This window comes from Triturus cristatus, chromosome 4_2, assembly GCF_964204655.1.
Source record: "Triturus cristatus chromosome 4_2, aTriCri1.1, whole genome shotgun sequence".
Classification (NCBI taxonomy): domain Eukaryota; kingdom Metazoa; phylum Chordata; class Amphibia; order Caudata; family Salamandridae; genus Triturus; species Triturus cristatus.
The window spans coordinates 212818770-212836162 of record NC_140586.1 but is presented as its reverse complement, the minus strand read 5'-3'; the positions used below and the strand labels follow the sequence as shown (position 1 = coordinate 212836162).

At 45.6% G+C, this 17393-nt stretch overlaps 1 protein-coding gene across 1 annotated transcript in view; it reads right to left on the bottom strand.

The window, feature by feature from the left end:
• Positions 1-17393, bottom strand: part of LOC146833423 (sperm-associated antigen 4 protein-like) — a gene marked incomplete at its 5' end in the record, with an annotated part of 145412 nt that overhangs the window by 51462 nt on the left and 76557 nt on the right. Inside the window, one exon of the mRNA XM_085599902.1 lies at positions 238-344. Within this exon, the coding sequence (XP_085456028.1) occupies positions 238-344 (107 nt within the window). The remainder of the gene's footprint in view (positions 1-237; positions 345-17393) is intronic.

The following is a 17393-nucleotide window of genomic DNA, read 5'->3' as shown; positions in this document are numbered from 1 at the left end:
TGTGTATTCAGTTCCAATATGCTCGTACACTGAGTGTAAGCGGCCAGCCGCAGAGACAGATGTCGGATACGGGGTGGGTGCGGAAATAAGCAGTGGGCACAAAAAAACACAAAAACATTACATTTTGGAGAAATCAATTGCACTCAAAATACATTTCAGTTACATTTCTTACTCCACTGCCAGCGCCAAGCATTAGAAGAGGCACCAGAGCAAAGACAGTGAAACACTGGTACTCACCTGAAGCATCACGTCAGCAGGCTTGGAGTACTGCCAGCAGAACCAGAAGATGCAGAAAGTATTAGCATCACTTTTATAGCTTTCACTGTGGGCGACGACACGACCCCCTAGGAAGAGACACAAGCATGAGGGTTTCGGCTCTGTCCTAGTTCATCACCTCCAGACTGAAGAGCAACCGGGAAACATCACCTCTGCCATCAACGAATAAAACACATTTACCCCAATAACTACAGCAGACACTAATTTCAGCCCTGCCGCCCATAAGCAAACATCACCTTCAACCATAGCACCAAATAGGAGAAAAACCAAAAACAATAAACCTAACACCAAGCAGCAACTATCATCTGACGCTAAGCAGGGCACAACATCTCTTTCCATGCCAGCAACCAAGCAACACAACCTCTACTTCCAGACACAGGATACATACATCCTCCACCGAATACACCAACCATCATATGGCATCCTCACTCCCTGACACATCAACAAGAACACCAATGGTGACACAAACAAATCTTGACACAAACCAGTAAACACCGCTTGCAACCGCAACAACAAGCACAATATATTACTTCTAACCCTGACACCACCAATGATATACAACAACCTGACACCAACAAGAAACCACCACTTCCTAACATGCTTCAACAAGCAACCACTCCCACTCCCACAACCCCAGACACCAAGCAAAGCGTAGCAACACCACCCTTGATACGAAGCAGTAAATACCACCTACACCCCGACACTAACCAAGCCACCCATATCATACTTGATAACATCCAGCAAACACCACCCCCTTATGTGCACTAATTAGCAAACACTACCAGCACGCCAGACATCAAGCAGAACCAGGCACCTCCACCCTTGCTACTCCGATCTCACACTATAAAGGATAAAACGCCGTCCCCACCTATGACGTGGGAGTGTGAAGGCTGTGGGAAAGAGGGCTGTCTGCTGCTAAACCAAGATATGCATCTATCTCTGTAAGCTGTTCAAAATTGCATATATGGTTCACTTATGCAAAGCCTTTACAGTTAGGGCGAACTCTCTAAGGAAATAAAGGGCCAGATATACGACCATTGAGAGTGCTAGCCTTTCCCAATGGGGTCGCAAATTGCGCTTGCCTCATGAATATTGATGAGGCATGCAATTTGTGACCCGATTGGGAATTGCAAACAGTGTCTGAGACACTGTCGTACATTCACTTTTGCGAGTCGCAAATTGCGAGTAGCAATTCGACGCAATTTGCGACTCGCAAAAGTGAATGGTCGTATATCTGGCCCTAAATGTCTGTAAGCTCTGATCGCATTACAGTCAGTGGTTGTAATACAAAAATGTGTACATATTCACAAACAATTTGTGGAAATTAAATATAATGTAGGCCCCTTACTTGTATTATAAGGATAATGCAAGTCACAGAGGAGTTCTGTGACCATATATATAAGAACGAGGCCAAAGGCTCAGTTCCTTTATAGGGTTATGGAACTCTGAGGTGACTTTCAATATCCTTCTAATGTATGGTAGGGAATACTACTTTCCTCATTATACATGGTGACACCATCACCCTTCCCAGGAAATGAGATAGGGGCCCAGATGTACGACCAGTTTTTGCGGTCGCAAACGGGAGATCGACTCGTTTGCGACTGCAGAAAAGGGTCCTGGCATGTACAAACGCTATTTTGTGAGTCACTGACTCGCAAAATAGCGTTTGACTCTCAATATTAGGAAGGGGCGTCTCTTCCTAATACCGAGGACCAGTGCAATTTACCATTGTTTTGCAACCACATTTGTGGCCACAAAACACTTGCAGTTTACCACCTACTTCAAGTAGGTGGTAAACCACTCGCAAACGGGAAGGGGTCCCCAGAAGACCCCTTCCCCTTTGTGAGTGTGTGCGAAAATAATTTTTAAGGTCAGGCAGTGGTCCCAGAGACCACCTCCTGCCCTTAAAAAATTAATCTGAAAAGTTTAATTTTTCTTTTTTAAATGCATCCTGTTTTCCTTTAAGGAAAACGGGCTGCATTTAAAAAAAAAACTGCTTTATTTAAAAAGCAGTCCTAGACATGGTGGTCTGCTGACCCCAGTAGGCCACCATCCCTGGGAGTGCTAGCCATTCCCAATGGGGTCACAAATTGCGACTGCCTCATGAATATTAATGAGGCATGCAATTTGCGACCCTTTAAGGAATCGCAAACAGTGAGACACTGTTGTACATTCCATGTTGCGAGTCACAAATTGTAAGTCGCAATTCGACGCAATTTGCGACTCGCAAAATTGAATGGTGGTACATCTGGCCCAGAATGTTTCCAGGTGGGTAGAATAAAAGTAGAATTTGTATTGCAAAATTAAACACACCAAAAGCAGTTAGTAATTTGTTGCAAAAGGACCTTAGAATTAGTTTAATATAAGTCGGATTTAAAAAAAAAGCTGCAGCTCAGAATGTGTGGAAACATGCAGAGAGATTCTATCTTTCTGGTTATGACCTGTAGCATGCCTCAAATAAGCATGTTTCCATAAATATCTTTTTTCTGCTGATCACGGTTCGTTTACCAAAAAATAGCATAAGTAGTAAAAGCCATTTCTCGTTTTCGTTGTTTAAACTGCAGCTGTAGTTAAGCTCTGTGACTTACCTTTCAGCTTGGCTGTTTGCAGAGGGCATTAGGACGTCACAACGCTGCTGTAATAATTTATTACAGTTGAATAGCTAAATCATTTCATTATTACAGGTTACTAGAGGGGTTACACGTTGTCAGAAATAAGGAAATTGGAGAAAATCTTTCATAATGGGATCACAGGTTATCATGTATGATAAGCAAATACATTCAAAATAAAGTAAGCAAGAGTAATCATTTTATTTTGGAAGCAAACAATGTACTGGAAAACGTTTTCAACTTAAAAAATATGGACAAAGGTTGCGGACAGCTTTGCCGCCATACTATTGTACATCACAGTTTGTATGCTCCCAAAATAAAGTGTACTCAAAAATTACCTGCAACTTTTATACACCAGATAGAGATTCAGAGCCATGGTCCAGATGCTTAATTTGAAATAAAATCGCAAGAGTCAGAAGTCTTTTTGTTCCCTGGTTTGACCAAGGTAGGACTTGCCTCCTGATTTAAAATGCACCGGAACGAAGAAGCTTGGGTTGATAAAGAGTACCGCTGGTTTAAATAAAGGTAAACTCATATGCAGTCTATCCTGAACATTCCAGTGTAAACTCACTCCAGAGGTAATCGCAGGAATAGTTCCTGTAGTTGAGCAAATGATAGATCAAGGTATTTTGAAAGAAGTACTGGACTGTCTTTACATCTAGACTATCATGGGTCTTCAAGAAGCAAATAAAAGTAGAGAGTAGTGGAGCACCTGAGAAAGGGTAATCACATTTTAATCCCATGTGGTTCTGTGGTACCGATTCCTGCTGAAAACCTTTTCCAGATTCCATCAGATGCGTAATGGGCCACAGTCACAGACCTATGCCAGACGTGGGTCCCTTGCTCACTTTGCCACAGGATTCAAGATAGCCTGGCTGATGAGGGTTATGAACCCGAAACCGGTCCCAGGATGCTTGTTTCCGGTCCAGGGAAGACATGGCTTTGCAGTTCGGGCTGGACTGTTCCCATGAGGCACAGGGTCAGACTGATTTGCATATGGCCATGTCTGAACTGGGGTGGTGGAGTGAGCTAAAGAATGATGATGGATTAAACCCAGATCAGTTGACTGGGGGTGAGTGTTTGATTTGCTCAAACGCTCCGTCCATCATCCCCTTTGGTATCACAGACCTGTGCCAAGCATTCTTTTCCATTCCCCTACCAGAGGACAGTCAGTTTCTTTTCGCATTCATTGAGTAAACACCTGGTATGGTGCAAGGTTCCACAATGGTATACCAAAAGCCCTTCAATCTTTAGTCAAATACTGAGGAAAAATCTGGAGACCTTACAGTTGCCCTGCAATTCAGTGTTTGTACAGTGTATAAATTTATAAGTGGCATCTAAAACAAAGGAAAGCTGCAGATTGGACACAATTGCCCTGTAAAATTACCTACCAGAGAATGAGCACAAGGCATCTCAGAGTAAACTTCACTAATTTCAGAACAAGCATTTGCAATACAATAGATCTCGCGTTTGCTAGAGTTTAAGCTATTGGCATTGTAAATAACAATGCCTTTTATTTATCTGTTTTGAAAACCAACACATAAATAAAAGGCATTGTCATTTACAATGCAAAGAGCTCAAACTTGTGCAAATGCGAGACCTATTGCATTGCAAATGCTTGTTAGTTGATGTTGTCAGAGTTCTCAAGAGCCCACTGAAGTGTAAACCAAATTACAAATGAAATGTGGTAAATAAAGAAAGATGGAATAGGACCTCACATGAAAGAGAAAAAGATTGTTGTGTCCATGGTGGTGTTTGCACCCTGTGATTCAGAGGATTGGAACCAAATAAGGTTGTATTGATTCCAACCTTTCTTTATTTACCACATTTCATTTGTAATTTGGTTTACAGTTCACTATAGGCAGTGTGAACATTGGTTGCAGTAGCATGGTTTAGACATACACAGGTCCTGAAGAAAGCCGTGGGTAGTATACCCGGATGGCTGAAACATGTTGACCTACCAATAGCAGTTACTAGGAAGTACTGCTATATTTTCTTTGCACTGTTTTTAATAAAGGTGTGAGGAGCAGATATAACACGTAGAAGTTTCCTCTCTGCACAACCTTTTTTAGATTTCACTCACTTTTTGCACTGCACCACATAGGATCATCCACCATGGACACAACAATCTTTTTCTCTTTCATGTGAGGTCCTATTCCATCAGTCATTTTGAGCAATAGAGCTTTTTCCAGCGAGGTAGTCTCCGTGATCAAGAGACAGACCTCCGATATTGGATGGATGACCAAATGATATAAATGATCAAGAGAGCTTGATTGATGAGAATCCATGCTCCATTCCTAGAGTAAGATTGATGGAAATCCATGCTCTGCTCTAAGACTTGTTGTGCTGTTTCTTTCAATAGATATCTTTTTTCTTCTGTGCTGTCTGACACTAGACCCCCAGTTCTTCTTGTGTGTTTGATTGAGTTAAAAGTGGGGATTAGAACTTGGGCAGGTCTTTAAAACAATTTCCCTTAGACCCTGGTTTTCTAAAGTGTTTTTGATGTTCTTGTTTTAGAGACCTTTATTGGAACTTTGAGAGCCGCATATGCAGTCAGCACCACATTTGGTATTGTGGAAGCATTCTATTTGAGCAATGTAACCTGAGCACCAGTAGCTGGAATAATCGCACCAACAAGGTCTTGTTCTGTGGCTGATAAATTGAGAGTTACCATTTACATTGACAGCCAGTATGGGTTTGGTGTGGTCGATGATTTTAGACAGCTGAAATCACAAAGGAGTTTTACAACATACTCTGGTTACCCCGTCAAAAATGGGATTTGTTTCAATCTCCTTGAAGCACTGCAGTTACCTAAAGAAGTTGCCATTGTAAATTGCGCTGCACACAAGAGCGGTGATGATATGATCACATTGGATATAAATATACTGACCAGGTGGCCAATTACTGCGCTTGAGTCTGCTCATTCAATCTAGACGAATAATGTAAACGTAATAATGTGACATATGTGCCATTGACCACTGTACATACTTTGAAAGAATTCAAAGACATTCAAAGAGAGGCCCGACATTGAGAGGGAAAGGTCGTTCAGAACAGTATGCAGCAGGGATGAGACCGACACCTGGGTTTCAAATGACGGGAGGCCAGAGTCGCTGGATTTACTGTTGCCCACTATGCTGCAACACTTCAATGGCCCTACTCATGTGGGAAGGGATGGTATGATCTGAATCTTTTAGAGGTATTGATTCAACACCCATTTCAGGCCCATGGCTGAGAGCTTGTGTCAGCAATGTATTACATGCGAGCAGTTAAAATACCGGAAAGAAGACAGTTGTGACCATGAGAAACATAGGAAAGTCAGACAGCCCTTTTATGTGCATTCAGGTTCATTTCGTCGACATGCCTATTTGCCATGTCCTAAGGTACATATTGGTTGTTGTTCGTCTTTTCTCCCCCTGGGTCAAGGCATACCCGACTAGAAGGAGAGACAGGTTTAATGTAGCTAAATTACTGTTGAGGTACTTTATCCCTCGGTTTGGCATGTTTGTTTCTACTGAATCAGATTGTGGTACACATTTTAAAAATTATGTCATGGAGTTACTCTGCCTAACTCTTGGATTCAATCAGAAATTCCATTGCAGTTACAGACCAGAAGCATCAGGAGTTGTGCAACATTTCAACAGTACATTGAAATCCAGAATCGCCAAAGCACGTGCATCCACCTCACTCAAAGGGCCTGATTCACTTACACTTGTCTTGACGAGTCTCAGATGCAGGCCAAACAAAAGAACAGGATTCTCCTCCCATGAGGTGTTGCTGGAGAGAGCCAAGAGAATTCAGTCTGTACCTGCAGCTGTGCTTGTGAACATTACAGATGGCATTGTTCTTGAGTACTGCAGAGGACTGGCTGATATTGTGCATTCTATTTTTCATCTGGATGACTTGGCAACCCCAACCACGTAGCAGGGACAGTGCCCATGACCTCCATTCTGGAGATTGGATCCTGGTGATGATGCATGTGTGCAAGAACTACTGGAGCTTCATTGGAAGGGTCCTCACCAGGTAATTCATGTATGACACATGAGGGTGAGACAAGCTGATAAAGAAGTTGTGACAACAGCCACAATTCACTGAGTCAGAACGCAATAAGATGTGTGTATCTGGAAGGAGAGGATTTGTATGTTGAATCTCTGCAAGACAAATACCAACAGGTCTAGTCTGATCAAGCCCTAGAGCTACAAGACAAAATCAAGGTGAAAATACTCAAATGTCCCATCTCCAGAGAAAGAGACAAGAATCAAAACTCAAGCTTCATATCTCTAGAGTTTCTGGTGAAGCCTGTATTTCTGTAAGGGTCAAAGATGATCGGGCGAAAACTATCCTAAGCCTGTGACAAATGAAGTGAGGATGCCAACAGTGGTCAAACACAGATCTGAAAGGACAGTCAGTCATAAGCATCTCATGTGAAAGAGTGCATCATGACGAAAGTTGGCCAAATGTTGCAAGAAAATGAAAAAGAATACTGAAAGGAGTGCAAAGAGCTGAGGACGCTGAAGGAGAGACAGAGTAATAAGAGCAAGGTAATGATGATGAACAATCAAAACGTCAAAATACTTAAGAGACTAAAGGTGCCCGAAAGCAAGTATGCAGGTCCTGAATGGCTATAACTCGTTGATGTCCAACAAGCTGAGCAATTAGATACCGTCCTCAAAAACTTTATTTTGATCTCTTTGGATCATAAAAGTATGAACAAGACAAAAACATCACAAATAGACATTAAAACAATTATAAACAGTAATAAATATACTTTTAAGAAGTGCCAAACGCACATTTAAAATACAGTTTAAAATAAAATTGAAACCCCATAATGGGTAAACACATCAGAACTGACTGTAATGCATAGAAGAATATCAGCATAACAAGGATAGAGCCTACAAAGAGGGGAAAAAAGAACAACACTGTTGCACAATCAACCGCAGAGACAAGCCGTAGGCATCAGATGCTCCAAATCACGAATTAGAAGCTGCTTGTACATATTTCGAGCACCTTACCCATATCGCCAGTAAGAACTTGGCTAAATAGAAAACCACAATCCAGCTGGTAATGGATTACAGTAGTCTGAATGCCTCCCGATATTCCGTAATACTCAGGTTTTTACAAAGATGAACAATCCACTCTGAGCGAAACTGTTTGCAAAGGGGGCAGAAAAACAAGATTAGAAATTGATTTAGAACCCCCTCGGCAACCCATACAAAGATCATCATTAATGGCACTTTCATATTGCTATTTGCTAGCAAATTATTTTAGAGGGAGAGATCCATTACCTAAAATGTATGTAGAGTTTCCTGGCTAGAGGGGAAGCAATTTTATCAATGGTACTCTCATAATAAGCCACAGGTTTGTGGTCAGTAAAGGCTACAGAAAGAGAGTCCTTGCAGTGCATAATATTATCAATTGCAGCACTCTCCTTAAAAAATGCTTTAATACTAGCTTAGAGAATGAGCACATGGTCTCAGGAGAGTCCTGATATATGTCCAAGCTCAACATTTGTAATAGGGCCTTAACAGTACATAACCACAGGATTTTCCTTGCACACAGTGGAATCAAAAGGTCTTCGAGGCCCACCCAATAAGACTCTAGGGCAGGTGTAGTCCAGAGCCAAAACCAGAACATATGAAGTCTGCACTCGACCGTGAGAGCAATTTTCTTTTGATCCACCTCAAAGCTCCGCACCATACAAAACCGCCCCCAAAGCCTTAATATTATACATTTCTAACGCTGGAGCCACCCTTCTAGATTAACTTTTCCTGTGGCTTTTTCATATGTATGGCTGCATTAAATCAAGGACAGCTATTCTTTTTCCACCTGTGTTGCCCAACATCGTTTTTTTAACGTTTTATAACTAAATAGTCCAATTTTGGCACTACATCTAAAGGGGTGTCACCCACGAGCATACTCCTCTTGCAAAGAGTCCCCTTCTGCTTGGAGAAAGTCATGCATTTGGTCTTAGAGCAATTAAGCTCCAGGCCCGCTCAACACAGAACTGATAAAGTTCAAGAGCTGTTGCATTCCCAGCGGTGGCTTAGATATTTGCAAAGTATCATCTGCAAAGAGGAGTGGGGGGCCCTAGAGAGCCCGGAGCAAGATGGCCGCACTTTAGTGCTGCTCTGCTGGTCAAGACAATAATCCGCCAAATAGCCTGCCTGCTGGGCGCCATCCGCGGTTGACTGACATATTTCCTGGCTTCTGAGGCCTTTTGGAATATACTGAAGTGGTTTCTGCAGCTCTACAACGCGCTGGGGCATATGTTAGTGCAGTGTTCTCCTGGTTTGCGCAAGATGGCGGCCCCGGGATGCCTTAACTGCTGAGTTCTGCTGACAACTTGCCGGTGGTCTGCTGAAGTATTGTGTAGCGGGGGACGTCCGCACCTGACCACTGCCTTCTCAGGGGATTTGCGCTGTCTGCTGGATCGTGTGGCGGTGGCAGAGTGGCTCTGAGGAGCGGATCGGGCGGCCACCATTGCCGGAGTTGAGGGCGCGTGGTGAGCTGCCGGAGTCGCGGCCCTCCCCCCCCTTCCTGCGCGAGTGACTGCCGCTGATGCTGGCGGCATAGTCCTGCTGCTTCGTGTGGACTTCCGACATTGCCGTAGTAGTGGTGGCGCGGTGAGCTGCCGGTGCTGTGGCCTTCCCCCTTTTGTTCTGCCGGCGGCCGCGCAGAGGGTCGGGCTGGTGTCTGTGTCTTCGATAAGCTGTGTGCCCTGACCCGCGCGGCGGTGGCGGCCCTAAATGCTGTGCTGATCCTTGAAGGGCCCAGATACTTTGGTACGTGGCGTCCACCTGCCAGCGCGGCCTGGGCAGCAGTGGAGGAGCGCGATCTGCACTCTGGGCGCCATTTCCCTGGATAGTCTTGACTTGCGGCGGAGGCGGGTATCGATCGCCTTGCCGTGAGGGGCAGTAACTGTGGCGAGCCTGGTGGACATAAATCTCACAGTGGTGTGAACTGCGGCAAACAGATAAGTGGATGCCCTTCCCTCAGCTTTAACTACTGTGGCTCTCTAACTGCCTCCGGCTGGGCCTCTGAGTGGACTGTCATCGTAGCTGGTGGTTGCTGCTTCTGATGCCTGGTGCTCTCCATATACTCCTGTGTGCTGCTACTGCTGGGATGAACTATGCTTTTGTGGGCTACATGTCAATATATTTAGTACCATTTGTGTGAATCCGAGCAGACTGCTTTGGGGTGATGCTGGCTGTGTACCCTGGGCGTTGCTGTGATCTCTGGCTTGGCTCTAGAGTGCTGCAATATTTCTGGAGTTGTGGGGATGCTCTTCCATGGCTCTCTGATAACTCTAGCCCTGCCATCTGACTGGTCTGAACAGTAGTGACTCTGCTCCAGTGCTTTTCGGTTCCGTCGTGTGTTGCAACTTGGCCTGTGACTGCTTGGGGTGCTTCATTGCTTTTGGGGTTTGGGGGCGGAGCGCCTGCTTGTCTGCTGCATGCAAATCCATATTGGAGGCACACATTAGTCCTTTCATATGGTGATACCATAAGTGCTGGGAGTTAGGCTCACGTTCACTCCTCCGCTGGGCTCGGAGTCTGTGGTGATAGGGTCCCGGCTGCCTCTCTGCTCTTTGTTTGGGTCACAGCCGACATGGGGAAGACGGACAGGCAGCAAGGCAAGTTGCACTTTGACGCTGTAAAACCAGCGAAAGCTTCGGCCCCTAGTGCCCCGGACGCAGACCCGGATCAAGAAACAGGATCAATTGCGAAACTGGAGCGCCTGATGTTAAGCATGCAGCAGACTTTGCACTCTATAGACGCCAAAATTGATCACATTAATCTACGCATGGACAACATGACGGCGAAAATAGATAAGCATGGCACGCAACTAGCAGAGGCGGAACAACGGATATCAACTACGGAGGATCGCTTGGAGAATGTCAGTTCCTCCTGCGCCAGTATGAAGAAGCTTCTGGAGGTGATTAGTGCAAAGAATGAGGATATTGAAGCTCGGTCTCAGAGAAATAACCTTTGCATTACGGGTATTTCGGAGACCACCAACACTGGGCCCATGGAATCCTTTGTCGAGACACTGCTGGTATCTCTTCTGGGTGCAGAGCATTTCTCCAAGGTGTTCATAGTGGAACGGGCTCACGGCTCCCTGGCTGCCCGCCCAGTGCCTGGAGCACCACCTCGCTCTATCATAGCCAGGATCCTGAACTATCGGGATCGCGACACAGCACTTCGTCTGGCCAGGGAGAAGGGTGCTCTTGACTATCAGGGAAAGAAGGTTGAACTTTTTCAAGATTTTACTGTGGCTGTGCAGCAGGTGCGTCGAGAGTTTCAAGCTGTCAAAAAGAAATTGCAGTCCCTCCACATCCAGTACGCCATGCTCTACCCTGCCCGTCTGAGAATCCAGCATGCGGGAAAGGCACGCATTTTCACGACGCCCAAAGATGCACTTCACTATATTCAGCAGATTGGGCGGCAGGAAACCAGTCGTGTGAGGAGCGCTGGCTCGGACTCTGAGGACTGATCACCTGGACATCGACGTGTTAGTTTCATTGTGTTGCACTGTTGTTAACGGATCAGGTTGCCTACTGTATAGCGTGGCCAATTAGTATCAGTACCTTATTTGGTTATTAGTCATTATCTGTTCTTTTCAGGTATCACATGCTAGGCTCTATTGTAATATGCTGCCTGTTGACTGTGTTAGACTTGTGTATTGCAGGTTGTGTGCTTTATATGATTGCATTTGTCTTGAATCCTATGCAGGGGGCGCATCGACAGTCTATCTGCTGCGGGTTGGTGGGCCTATCACTTTGGTCTTGACCCACCCTGTTAACTCAGGGGGCTGACGGCTACTAGTGACCCACAGTATGGGTATTCCCCACAATGTTTTTCCTTATGTTCTGGTGCTCTATAGTGCCATTGTAAGGGGGTTTCATTCATTTCCTTGTGATAGTTCCAAGGATTTACAGACGCAATTGTGTGTCTGTGTTTTTGTGTTGGATCGGGGTTTTCGCAGCATTTGTTTTATGCTGCTGTGGGTGGGGGGATCTGTTGGGGAATGCTTTCGCAGTCCTAGAGCTTTAAATGCAGTATATTGGCAGAGCAAGCTGTATGCTTACTTCTTTCAGTTGTGCAATAGCACGGATATACTTTTTGTTCTAGAAAGACATGACTGATTCCAAGGCGTCCACACTATCGTGGCTGAGTTGGAATGTTAGAGGACTCAATAACCCCAAAAAAGTGAGGCAGGTGTTGGCCTATCTTGATCATCATCATATACATGTCGCTTTCTTACAAGAAACTCACCTTACTAGACGCACTGCCACCGCTGTTGCAGCAAGATGGGCGGGGGTGAGTCTAGCGGCATCCTACTCCTCTTATGCACAGGGAGTAATGATTCTTATAAAAAAGGGCATCCCCTTTGTACCTATACATGTAGAAGAGAATGATGCAGGGCGCTACATTATAGTGCAGGGTACGTTGTCTGGCACGTCGTTAATTCTTGTGAACCTTTATGGGCCAAATGTAGATGATCCTGCTTTTTATGACACTTTATGGGGCAAGATATATAAACTACCCCGTCAGCCATTATTTGTGGTGGTGATTTTAACACCGTGCTAAATACGGCACTGGACAGAATGTCGTCAGTAGACCTTCCCCCTAGGAAGGCCATGGTGTCTGTGCGCGATGGTATGGTGTCTTTGGGGCTTACGGACCTCTGGCGGTTGCGGCATCCAACTTCCCGGGAAGGTACATGCCACTTCTATGCTCGTCAGTCCTGGTCAAGTATTGATTTCTGGCTAGTCACACAAGATGTCGCCACGTGGGCTGTACAGGTTAAACATCTACCGCGGATATTGTCTGACCACTCCCCGGTGCTCTTCAGTATGTCTCTGCCCTCTCACATCCCTTCTCAATTCCAATGGCGACTGCAATCGACCTCTCTGCAGGATCAGGTTTTTTGTGAGGGCATTCGTGAGGCTATTGCAGACTACTTCCTGCACAACGCGGGATCGTTTCAGACTATTGGAACGTTTTGGGAAGCATTTAAAGTGACTATCCGGGGGGTCCGTATAGGTCTGCAGGCTGGGGTGTTGAAGTCCCTGCGCCGCACTATGACTACACTTGAGAGAGAATTATCCGATCTCCGCACCATCTACTAAGCTCTGGTTGCAGGACCAACTAACGTGTTATGCTGAAGAATTGCCAACTACGTCCAGGCCTCGTGATATTTGGGGTCCACTCACTGCCTATCTGCTAACAGTATCAAATGGGTGAGGAGAGGTGGGTTGGATGGCTAATTACAATTTGTCCTCTCTGGGGATTGGCGAGCCACTGTATTGTTCATCCTCCTGTAGGATGCCCTTGGAAGTGATGCCATGTCTGTGTATCTCTCTAGTGCCGAATTCTTGTAATGCTATGTGCTGGCATATGGGTTGTTTTTCATTTGTACAGAATGTCGGTTTACTGCCAAAGCTCCGATTTGTATAAGAATGTCTTGTACTTGGTTGGTCTTCTGTAAATGCAAAAAATCTATATTAAAAAAATATTTTAAAAAAATTAAAAACTGGTGCTCATGTAAAGCGCTCGGATACCTTCGGAGCAAGGTCACGCTATATAATAAAAAACTACAAAACTACCACCCCTGAGTCAGAGCTGGGTCACAAAAATTGAGCTGCATGCTATTGTTTGCACTAGAGATGGTATGGGCCTCGACAGCCATGAGGCCCTCCACCAAATCTCTAAGGGAAAAAGAGACCCGCACTTTATAGTAGAAGCAACCGGGGTTTCAATACTTACAGCTGCTATAATATCACTCCTAATAATTGAGTAGCACTGTCTTGTGTCACGGAACCAAATAGATTACTTTATTGATCAGGGAATCCTTGTCTTCCCTAGATCCAGAGGACATCTTAATGAGATAGACTGTCGCTGGAAAATCGCCTACATTGCTTGGGGTATAAATACCGTTCTGGACTTGCCCTCTTGGCCTAGACCCCCAGTGTCCAGCAGGGTGGTTAGTGCGTACACATGAAAAAACACACTCCCGCCCTAGGTCTGTAAATGGATCCCACTTGGATGATCTCGGAAAGGGCAGGGAGGATTGAGGGCGTGCTCTCCCAGCATCGATACCCAGGCAGTTGAGGGCTAAGGAAGGGGCACAAATGGTCTTAGGGGGATTTTTTCCCATATTATCCCCACCAGGTCTACACATCTGTTTATTACTTGTAATCCCATCAAGGTTCTCCATCACCTTCTGGAGTGATTTGACCTGGTCTCTCCAATCTCCAATACCCCGCATTCAAATTCTGTAGCATTTTAAAAAGCCGCGGGGTAGTGAGGGGACGTTTCTCTGCCTGTGGAGTTTCGCTTGCATTATTGTCTGTGGAGAGATGTGTAGCGATTGCTACATTCAATAACAGGCATACTTTGAACCGTCGAAGACTTGACAGGGCTAACAACAGTTTGTAACTCTTGCGATCCCATAGACGTTGCCAGGCAGTGGCTGGAGTGTGGGATTTCAAACATTTTATGAACCCTCTTGGCTGGCTCCACATCAGGACATTTTGTACTGGAGACTGCCGATTGAGAGTTTAAATTCATAAGGTCTGTAAATTCCAGCAGTGGATTGTCAATCCTATCCATTACCCCACTGTAATATACCGACATTTGTGTTTTGTTTCCCTTTTGGAGCCCTCGATGCACTTTTCTCAGCCTTACGTTTACCCATTTCAGAATACCCCAACATATAAGAAAATAACACAGAGGTACATTAACATTCACTCGCCCGTCAATCCTCACCTCCGGGTACTAAATAACAAATGTAACTCTACAAGGGGAACAGGGTTACAAAACCCATCAATATGTATTCTGTAACACTTTCCAGCACGATCAGAACACTCTGTCACACCACTCCACAGGTCAAAAGAAATGCAAAAGAGTCCGTTTGGAAGTTCTTTGTGGGGCACACCGGCTGACTGGAAAAGACAGCCCTTGTACACAGCCTCTGTCCAGCAGAGACTATAAAGTGAGCACCATCAAAGCACGAGTCGGCCCCAGCCACTGTCAGTAGATTACAGTACCCTAATACACTGGAGCAAGGTTCCATCCAACAGTACAAGGAGCGTGGCCCTGCTCTGCCTCTTCCGGTCGATGACGGGCGCAGGGCGGGACCGGGCTTTGGCCAGGCGCGTCCCACGCTGCGGGAGTGCCGGGCGCTTTTAGCACGTCGGAAGAAGGCCCGACCCCTTGCAGAACGTTTCGACACCCGCACCTCCAGGCGCAGTGACAGAGCGGGGAATGAGTCCCCCTGTACTCCTCAGGGGTCCAAGTGATGGAGTGGCCCCAAAATGACCAGCAGGATGCCCCGCCCTGCGGAAGTACAGGGAGCCTTTAGCGTGTCGGATGGAGGCCCCGCACCCTTGCAGAACGAATCGGCCGCCATTCCGCGAGGCGCAGGGACCGGTGGGGGAATAAGTCGCCTGCACTAGCAGGAGTCCACGTGATGGTGTGACCCCAAAATGACCAGCAGGATGTCGCCTATTAAATGCACAAGTCATTGATTTTGCACATTGCACATACATTTTTGAAGAGCCTCCATGAACATACACCGATTAAAAGGCACGACAAGCATTTCCGAATAAATATTGATGAAATATTCAATTGACATTCGAACTAAGATTTTGAAGCTAAAGTCTGTTTTGTACTGTAGATATCCAGTCGAAGATATCAGGTTTCTTTAGGTATCCAGATGGAGATTTGGGCTTTCCCTTTTAGATATTTGGTGGAAGATGGTAGGTTTATTTTCCTTGAAAGAATCTTGCGTATATAAACTGAAACTTTTATTGGGACTTCGATATTTTCTTCATTTTTGATTTTGTATCGGATAATTTAGTGGTTAGATTTTTTCCTTAGTATTTTTGTAAGTGTGCACCCGGTACTTTGTCTGAGGTGAGGGCAGGCTTACACGAAAGTTGTTGACTCATTTCAGCGTCATCAACGTAATTCATAAATCACCGTCAGGCCAACGAATGTGAAATGTCTTGGGTGAGGAGGTTCAGGGGCCCAGGAGCAAGGGAAGCACAAAGCAGAAAACATCCTGTGCCACGCGAGCACGGCTGTGCCTCTCCACAACAGCGGCATCGCCCCAACGCTCTGCGAGCAGTAGTTAATGGAAAACTAAAATGAAAATAACCAGTGTTATTATCATTTCAGATGTCTGTGTCCTAGGGCGGGGCTGGACTACCAGAGCAGGGAGGAGGAGGAGGAGTGGGTGCTCCACTCTAAAGTGCGCATAACTGTCTGTTTGGCACCCTTTGCATGATCTGCACACTGGCTGCATTATAGCCTCGGTGCAGAACATGCCCAGGCCCCCATTCTCCATCTGAGACCAATCACAAAGCTACATTACAGCGTTGTGATTGGCTAGGGGAATTAGGAGCCTGGGTGCTTCCTGGTTATTGCTTCCGAGGAGCGAGAGGCGATGGTGAGCGGACTGAGAGGCAGCAGCCAGCCGGTGGCCGGCCTGAAGGTGTGTTTTAAAAAAAAATGTATTTTCATTTACAACTTGTCCCTTCACCTCTCCCCGACACCCCCGGTAAAGAGCAGCCGCCACTTATTGCAGCACCACCTTCAACCAGACACTGACAGTCAGCAGAATTCTTTTCGGCAGGCAGCGGAGAGGCAGGCTGCAGATGAGTTCAGCTGCTAAAATAAGTACCTTTATTACGCCAGTCTGCACACGTACGTTCAACGGATGTATGACGATACATCGCGCGCGCTCCCATCGCGTGCGTTAACAACGCGGCGAATACATCGCGAAATCCATCACATCGTCATTTAGAACATCGTGCGCCGTTGCAACGCGAATGCGTTGCTGCCTATAGCCAAGCATGAAACCTCGCCAACGTTAACATCGGACGTCGTAACATCGGATGTCATAACATCGCGTCCCCCCCCCCCCCCCCTACCCATGACGGCAATTCGTTTATTTCTATTACCCTACAATGTTTGTTTGCGCCAGTATAGGAAAAGAAACATAAGCCAAAGGACTGAAAGTGCAGGAGTCACATGGCATTCATACTGGATCGGCAGTAGTTTAAGAGTGCTTTGTGTGGAGTAGCACAAACGCAGAGCCGAAAAAGAAGCAGCATAGTTGGGAGGTTTCTTTAATAATACGAATCGATTTCTAGTCCAATTTACCCTTTTTGCAGCATTAATCAATGTTCTAATGTATATTTTGCGGTGTGTTGCAGTTCTGGGATCAAAGTTAATAGCGCACTATTGATATTAGGACTTTAAGTTATAAGTTGCAAGTAACAAAAGGTTGTCTCTTTTGAAAGCAGTAATCTGCTGATCTGTTTACATCGTATGCACTCTGTAATCACCTTGGTACATGTTCTTTGCACCCGGCATATTAACCCTCTGCACTACCTTCACAGAGGTCACAACCTCAAGTATACAAAACACTGATCTCTTTCCAGGATGCTAACTAATCACACAAGTTTTCTTGACATTTCTGTGAGGCCTGGTAATTGCCGGC